Raw genomic sequence first — 8,260 nt, 5'->3', positions numbered from 1 at the left:
CGCTCTTCATTTTGCAGGGGTAAGACAACAGCCAACTGACCTATGAGAATTATACTGTGGGGCTTTGTGAGCTGCTTCTGAGAGGTTAACCTGGAAACTAAGCTCAGAGGCAAGGTAATAAAGTGCTTCAGGGCTTGCCTGCAGTGGCCTGAGTTTGCAGGTGGCTCTGTGGCCTCCAGTCCAGCGCTTTCCACTGGGGCAGTGGGGTAGGGTCACAACCCCTAGCTTTTAAGTCATAGAACCATTGGCAGAGACCTTAAGAGTTCCTCAAACCTTTTGGACACAAGGGCCCAGAGGAGGAAAGTGATACTCAAGGTCATAGAGCAAGCTACAGGCATGGCCAGGAGGAGAGTACAGTTCTCCATAGCCATGTGCTGCACTGGCTCAGCAAGGGCTCCAAGTCCTGATGTCACACTTGGAGGCCTTAGCAGTGCTCCCTATCCACAGAGCTTCCTTTCCAAAGCCCTTCCACTGCCCCACATGGAGAGGGGGTTAGTGGGGCCCATTATCTTTAGCAAGATGTTCCCAGGGGTGGTTTGCTGAGAGGACCTATGCCTCAGGGGGTCCCTTGGTATTAGTGATGCTGAAGAAGAGAACATTACTGATTTCTACTTTTCTATAAAAGTATTTCTCTGTGTACATGTTTTATATACCTCATGCTGACACTTGCATATAAAGTACAGGAAATTGCTCTGCATTTGATTTATATAAATAAATTAAAAAAAAAAAAAAGGACTCTACATTGCCAAGTTTTCTGGGGTACTAGGAATACTCTTCCCATAAGTTAGGAAGCTTTTGGCTACCTGTCAATACCTGTGTGGCAGGCTCTGGGCCCCAAAGGAATGACTCAGCCAGCAGGTAGGAGTCAGACGTGCTTTAAGGACTAGGGGGATATGGATGTTCTCTGGAGCAGGCTGGTGTCCACGAAGGAGGGGTGGAGTTAGAGTTAGGGAGCATGACAACTCTGCCGTGGGGAAATCATGTGGCCTGGGCTTGAAAGTGGCCAGTAGTGTTCTAGAAGGGGGCAGACAAGCCAGCAGACCCTCCACAGGTATCTCCCTGAACTAGGCCCCAAGTCACTTTTCACTCTCAGTATCGTCAATTTTATTAATTGCTTAATTTATTTGGTCTGTTCAATGGCCCAGCTTGGGCCCACCACTCCCACGCTCACCGAGGGCACCTGAGGCACAACCAGCCACACAATGCTAATCTTGCTCCTGCTGGGAGCCCAGAGCTCAACTCCACAAGCTTGCACACTCCACACACAGTATGGTCTATATAACATAGCCAGAGATGACATCTAATCCCACAACTCATCAGATCTATGAAGTTATTTCACATATCACCCAAGAGATAGAACAAGATAGTATTAACAGCAATCACTCTCATGGATCACTCCCACCCATCTTCTCCCTCCCACCCCCAATACAACCACCACACATCCCAGTAATAACCCAAACCCATTCCCAATTTGTTAAATATGGTGCAAGCTCAGAGACACTTAGGAGGAGGCAAATCTATTTGTGTTGAGTCCCTGGAGCTCTGGGAGCCAAAGTTGAGGCTGCCCTCAGGGCTTTTCAGCACCTATGGCTGTGGTTTAGGGGGCTGCAGCCAGGAGCTAGTGAGCTAGGCCAGCCAACAGGGGAAGTAGGAACTAGATGGCCCAGCTCAGGGAGCTGTCTCCCCTAGCATCTAAGTTCTGGGACTGCCACCACTTCTTCCTGCCCAAGTTGGTGCCTGGACTGGGTATGAAGGAAGGGTAGACAGTGGCTGCCGCAAGGACAAGAGATTGCTGAGACTGCCACTCCCCCAGCCTCATACACTGGACCTGTGATAAGCCATAGTGTCCTCCAGAACTCATCTAGCAAAATGTCTTGGGCTTCTGACTGACATACCCACCAGGTGTAAGTGACAGCAGCCAGGATATGGGCTTTCTAGAGGGCAGTTTTCTTTCCAGCCCCCAGCCCCTTCCTGCACTGTGGGTGACTTCTTGTTGTGGGCAAGAAGGATGCCACCCAGAAGTTCTCAGCCAGTCTCCAGCAGTACAGTTTGAGAACGAGAGGCGGAAGCTCCTCCTCACATTGATGTGGCCTGGGAGGTAAACGGAAACCAGCCCTTCCTGTGACTCCCAGCCACTTCTACAACAAACTAAGGGACTCTTCACAATCTACTCCCTCAACCCCTGCTCCAGGGGAGGGCGGGACACGGAGTGGAAGAGGGGTAGCACCACTGTCATTTCACATCCTTAAATCACAGCTTGGCCACCAGTCTTGCTCTCATCCACAGTCCCACCTGAAGTCCTCCTGCCCTCAGCTGGACCAGAGACTTCAGAGCCCACAGGCAGGTTCATCCTGGAATCCTGCCCAGCAGGTCCAGGTCATGCTGATTAGTGTAAGCAAGAGCCTCCGGGAAACCCACTGCCCGGGAGTTCCCCAGTGGTCAAGAGAAACAGATTCCTTCTGGCCCAGGAGCCAGGCTTTTTTTTTCTTCTTCACAGCTTTCAGGCGAGTGTTGGATTTATAGACAGTAACCAGGCCCCAGAACTTGTGGAGATACATTTCCCTGGTGCTGCGCCCGCTCGCCTCCTGGGGAGGTAGTAGGGATGGCTTGTTCCGTTCTAAACAAGCCGCCAATCCACAGGAAGCCGGACGGCCCTGCCCATAGCAGGGATGGGGCACAGAGGGGGCAGTGCTGGTTGTGGAACGCCCCCCTGCAGGGGGCGAGGCTGGGGCTAAGGGGGTGAGTCCCGGGTCAGGCCATATTGCATGCTCACGGCATGGTCCAGCTCCTCCAGCTCTGCGGGCAGTGGGATGCCCAGCTCCCCCAGGTACAGGGAGAGGGCCTCGAAGGAGTCCTCCAGTTTCGAGAATGCCGGTCTAGAAAGAAAAGGGGTGAGTTGAAGGCAGATGAAATATGGAGTGCTGTGAAAGGCACCCACCCAGGTCTGTGGCTCAACCACTTCCTAGGTGTGGGACCTCGGGCATGCCCCTTAACCTTGCACCTGTGGGAGATGGGGATAAGGTAATGTTATTGCTACTGCATAAGGTTGCCGTAAAGATTAGACTAACACTGTGAGAAGGCTGGCCTGGCTCCAGAAGGTAACTTAAAAAAAGAAAGTCCAGGAGAGAAAAAAGCTCCTCCTATGTCTTGGAGGAAACACAAGTGTCAAAGATGGGATGAGACTAAGTGCCTTTTTAAAGATCCTTTCCAGTCAGTCCTCAGCCTGTTTCCACATCATTGGATGTGCCCAGGAAGGGGCATTTCATAGACACAGCAGCTCTTCCCAAGGAGAAAGCAAACACCCGGCTCCCACTGCTGTGGAAAAGGCTTCAGTGCCCTGGAATCCTAAGACATCTCAGGCTTACTCCTCCACTGGGTTTTTACTAAAACATCTCAGCCTACTCCGATCGCATTTTAAATTACAACTTGTACCCTAAACAATCCTTTTTCCTCAGCTTTATATTTTTAAATAGCATTTGTCATTTTCTTATATTCATTATGTTTTATTATATGTATTGTTTATCATCTCTCCTTGCTAATATGTGAATTCTGGGAGTGCAGGCACCTTTTTATTATTCACTGATGTATCTCAAGCACTTAGGATAGTATCTAGCACATGGCAGGTACTCAGTATATATTTTTGAGTGAATTAAAAACAGACATTTAGAATGACTGAGAAGGGATATTAGCAAACAAATATTGTGTAGCTTCACATTTTTTTCTCATGCATTTACTCCAGTGTTACTGAAGGACTGCAGTCCTTTGTCCCATGAAGGAACAAGACATAGCGCCTTCCGACTCTATAGTGGACCTTTGGAAATCACTTTAAAATAAAGGTTATGTGTCAACTTTATGTTACTTTAGGGAGATGGAGTTGAGAAATGAGGAGAGCACTGACGGAAACATTGGTTAGGAGATCACAGAGGACGTATACTTCCTGGGCTATATAATTTGTAATGTTTGAATTTGTTTTTTAAAAGAAATATGATTTTTGATAGCAGAAAAAAAGTGCAAATATTTTAGTTTTCTAATGCACAAACTTGAAAAGAACCAGTGTATCTTTGGTGATAAGGAAAACTATAACCTAAGAAGATTAAGCTAATTTTAAAAAGATTTCTTTAGAGAAGAAAATCAGCCCAATGCATGAAGAAGCTCACTGTAGTAATACCTACTATAAAGAGAAACTGGAAAAACCTGAACATCTACACTATGTATGTTACAATACATTTAGAGAGTCTCTTAATAGAATTTCACATAGTCAACAAAAATGATAAACAGAAAGACTGGGTAGTAACAAGGAAAATGCAGGGCAAAATATAAAACTTTCCTCTATTTGAGATCATAACTATAAAAAAATGTGTGTGTGTGGACATGGACAGGAATATGGAGACATGAATATACTTATTCCAATAAAAGAGTATAGGTTTGGGTGAGTTTTCTTCTGTTAAAATTTCTTTTAATGGCTGTGTCTGTGTTATACCAGGTCACTTGCTACTGTGCCCTCGTCTAACCCCCATATCCCCTACTTGGCATGTCAGAGTTATCGGATGCCTTTAGTGGTTGACAGCCAGATCCTTGAGCTCAAGGCTTCTGCCACTCTTGTTCCTGGGAAGAAGAGCTTGGGGATGGCTGAAGGCTGAGGCAAGCATTCCAGAACTTGTGAGCTAGGGAAAAGGGGTGGGATACCAACCTGCTCTCGGGCTCCAGTTTACAGCAGATGACGGCCAGGGGGAAGAAGGCTGGGGGGCAGTCTGTGGGGACAAACTTTTCCCAGAAAAGCTTCACGTTGAGGCCAAAGTCCAGTGTTCGGGGCAGGCAATCAGGATCTGCATACACCTGCCCGATGATCTGCAGTGAGAAGATGGCTGGTCAGGAATGGACTATGGAGGGTACAGCCATATTGCAGGGGAGTGGGATGCTGCTTCGTGGACAGAAGGATGAGCAGAAGAGCGAGATAAAAACCAAGGTTAGAGAGCTTCCCTCCAATCCCCACCTCTCAAAAGCTTGCTAATCCAGAATGTGTCTCCACTGAGAGTCTGGTTATTGAGGAGGGTTTAGAAGAGGCCTCACTGCAGCAGAAGCACAATGTTTCAAATATGGAGGGGCAGCGTCTACACATCCCACCCTGCCCTGCTGTGTCCCTCTGTGTCTCCTGTCAGAGTCCAGGCTCTGTGAAGTAAGGGGCTGGGTCTGATTCATGTCTGAAACCTTTTGGTGCTAGCCTAGTGCTTTGTACACAGTAGATGTTCAAGTGATCTCTATAAAACAATTTTTTAAAAAACCTTCCTTCATATTCCAACCATCCCTTGTCTAGCTGTTGAACGTATGTGTTTGAGCTAAACTCCTAAAGGCACAAATCTTCCCAAAACTCTCTCTGTACCCCACAGTGCCTAGCACTGTGCTAAACGGGTTGGCACTTCCTGGAGTGGTTACTTCTACTTTCAGGCTGAAGGTGGGGCACCACCAGGGCCTGGAAGGAGAGTTTGCATCTGGCCCAAGATCTAGATGGATAGCCACATGAAAAATCTCCTGCCTTTCCCAGAGATGTTCTGAGTCTCACCCGTCCCTTACTGGCCGTGACTAAGAGCAAGCAACTGACCCTTTCTGAGTCTGTTTCCTCAACTGAAAAAATCCTGCCCTGTCCCCATGGAGTCAATGAGACTCAAATGTGTCAACAGATGTGTGATAAACTGTACAACCCTACACTTGTGTAGATTTTATGGTGAGGTACTCATCCTTAGGAAGAAGAAGAACCCTAGCTCTGAGGCAAGGCAGAGCTGCTGGGCCTGTTGCCTCAGGCAATACCCACGTGCTGGAGCTCACCTCGCAGAGAACAATCCCAAAAGAGAAGACATCCACCGTCTCATCGTAGCTCTTTCCTTGGGGAACACAGGAGAGCAGGTTGTTAGGTTTGGTCCCTTACCTGCTGGCTCTGCACTGAGTCTAGGGTCAAATCAGGCCACAGTGAAGAACCTGAACTAGTGAACTAGAATAGGTTTCGTGGAGATCCCCAAAGGCTTCCCAGGACAGTTACCACCTGAAAATCACCTGTCTTCAGCCTTGGGTAGGCTGCCTTAGAAAGATTAAACAACACTGTCTGTGATGAAACTGCCATGGGATAGTGAAGACAACTGGACTAGGGTTCATTTGGACTCTGCCAGTAGCCAGCTGTGTGCTCTTAGGCAAACCACTGATCTTCTCTGGGCCTCAGGTTCCAAAATGGGTTGTATCAGGCCATTTCTGAGGCCTCACAACCCTGTATATTTCAAGAATCCCAGCTAGAATCTCTGGCTGGTTTGAGAATTATCCACAAGGGGGTGCCACACTTCAGTTCTCAGCAGGGAGAGAGAAGAAAAGGCTAAAGCTCAGGCAATAAATTGCCTGAGTTCTCACCTACCCTTGGGACACAAAAGCCACAGTCAGACCTCGCTCTAAGCCCAGGATGGGACACTGACCAGCTTTTAGGCTTGAGCTCAGGGAGGAAGGAGTTTATGAAGCCCAGTCTGGCGAGGGATAAAAATCACACACCTTCAGCTCGGGATAACTTGGCCTGACACTTCACAGATGCCCCTGGAGCCTCCAAGGCTCTGCTGTAAGATGTGGCCTGCAACGAACCCTCCAAGGCATCAGGACTCACCATTCAGCATCTCAGGGGCCATCCAGTAGGGGTTTCCCACCACGGTGTAGCGCTTCTTGCGGTCGTTCTTGCGCAGGGTACGTTTCTTGGTCGTGGCCTTCTCCACTGGGGGCTTTTTCCTTTCCTCGACTATGAGCCGTGACAGCCCAAAGTCTGCCACCACCACAGTCTTGTCCTAGCAGGACAAGATCTAGGTCAAAACTTGGTGGGGACAATTCTAAGAGAAGCCATTGAGAAAGAAAGAAAAGATGTGTAGCAAAGGAGAGTCACAGCCAAAGCTCTCTGGCAGGTGAGGCTCGGCGTTTGTTTTCTAACAGTTTGGTATGGAGCACAGCAGCTCCCCAGATCTGGGGGTATGAACGGCAGAGCCCCTGGAGCCTGGAAGGGTAAGGATTTGGGAATTGAGAGTGGAATTCAGAGGCAAGATAGGGGATTTCTTTTGTTTTGTTTGTTACCCATCCAGTCTTATTCCCCAAAAGATTTAAGGCCATTGCTAGAACCAGGATACGGCGGAAAAAGGCAAGGTGGAGGTAGTCAGCGGGGTACTTGGGAGAGATAAATATTTCAAATAGCTATGGGGCAGTCATGTGGAAAAGGGATTAAGATTGTTTGGTGTGGGTCCAGAGGGTGGAGCCAGGGCCAGTTAGTGGACACCCAGAAAGCCAGATGGCAAGTAAATAGGAGGAATAACATTGTAACAACCAGAGTTGTCCGGCCAGTGAGAGGAATGCTGGCCCCAAACCTGTCACTGTAACCAGCTCTGTGGCTTCAGGCACCACAGCTGTAAAATGGGGTCCGCTATCAGCTGTTTTACAGAACCATCATGGGACAAAATCCAAAAAATCAACAGGTTTCTATATATAATTAAGGAACTTCTCAAATCCTTCTAAAGGATTTCAAAGGCTGTTATTGGGAGGAGGTAGAATTGTGTCTGCATGTGTCTGGTAGCCCCCAGAAGACAGAGGAAGGCATTGGAGGCAGCGGGAAAGGCAAGATAGGAGCCCTAGACAATATCTCTGGTCTAAAGCAAGAGGAGACCATCAATCTCCTTGTGACAAGGAAGCCAGAAGGGTTGGCCCTAGGGAGGCCCAGAGCCATGGGACATACCAACTTGATGAGGCAGTTATGTGAGTTCAGATCCCGGTGGATGATGCACATGGAGTGCAAATAAGCCTGGAAAAGAAGTAGGAGCTGAAGGCCAGTGGCCAGTAAAATCCACCAGATGCTGACTCTGGATTTGGGGCCATAGAACCCGCTCTTCTCCCAAGCCATCCCCACCCAGCTTCAGAACTCAACCTAGACTCCCCCAGGCCCTCCTGCTGTCATTCCCTTGCCCCAACACCATCAGAAAGCCAAAGGCCACCTAGGCTTTTCTCCCCCTGCTGCCATCTTCTGCCCATCCTTTGTTCACTGATCCCAACCTAGTGGCTGCTCTAAGCTCTCACTACTTTTTCCTAAAGTCCCTAGTGCTACTGGGCCCTGGCTCTTGCATGTTCCCATCCTCTCTACCCATTTATTTAGATCCAGGCCAGTTGAGGTGAACACCCTCAGATGCACTGCTCCTGGCCCCCTGACCCCAATCTCTGGCTTCATCTACCCTAGATCCTTCCTGTGGTGTGGGGG

The 8,260-nt window shown here is 48.6% G+C and overlaps 1 protein-coding gene across 3 annotated transcripts in view; it reads right to left on the bottom strand.

The window, feature by feature from the left end:
• Positions 1-1,097: 1,097 nt before the first annotated feature.
• LIMK2 (LIM domain kinase 2) overlaps positions 1,098-8,260 on the bottom strand; it is a 52,391-nt gene continuing 45,228 nt past the window's right edge. For 2 of the 3 annotated variants that reach the window (XM_025047673.1, XM_006904931.3), the window contains exons 11-15: positions 7,745-7,810; positions 6,638-6,812; positions 5,824-5,879; positions 4,691-4,848; positions 1,099-2,876 (exon numbers count right to left, since the gene is read on the bottom strand). In XM_025047673.1, the coding sequence (XP_024903441.1) occupies positions 2,732-2,876; positions 4,691-4,848; positions 5,824-5,879; positions 6,638-6,812; positions 7,745-7,810 (600 nt within the window). In that variant the 3' untranslated portion in view covers positions 1,099-2,731. Of the gene's footprint in view, positions 2,877-4,690; positions 4,849-5,823; positions 5,880-6,637; positions 6,813-7,744; positions 7,811-8,260 lie in introns of all 3 variants that reach the window. The other variant, XM_015590944.2, reaches the window with a different exon arrangement.

This window comes from Pteropus alecto, unplaced genomic scaffold (genome assembly GCF_000325575.1).
Source record: "Pteropus alecto unplaced genomic scaffold, ASM32557v1 scaffold190, whole genome shotgun sequence".
Lineage (NCBI taxonomy): Eukaryota > Metazoa > Chordata > Mammalia > Chiroptera > Pteropodidae > Pteropus > Pteropus alecto.
This window is presented reverse-complemented; position numbering and strand designations above follow the sequence as displayed.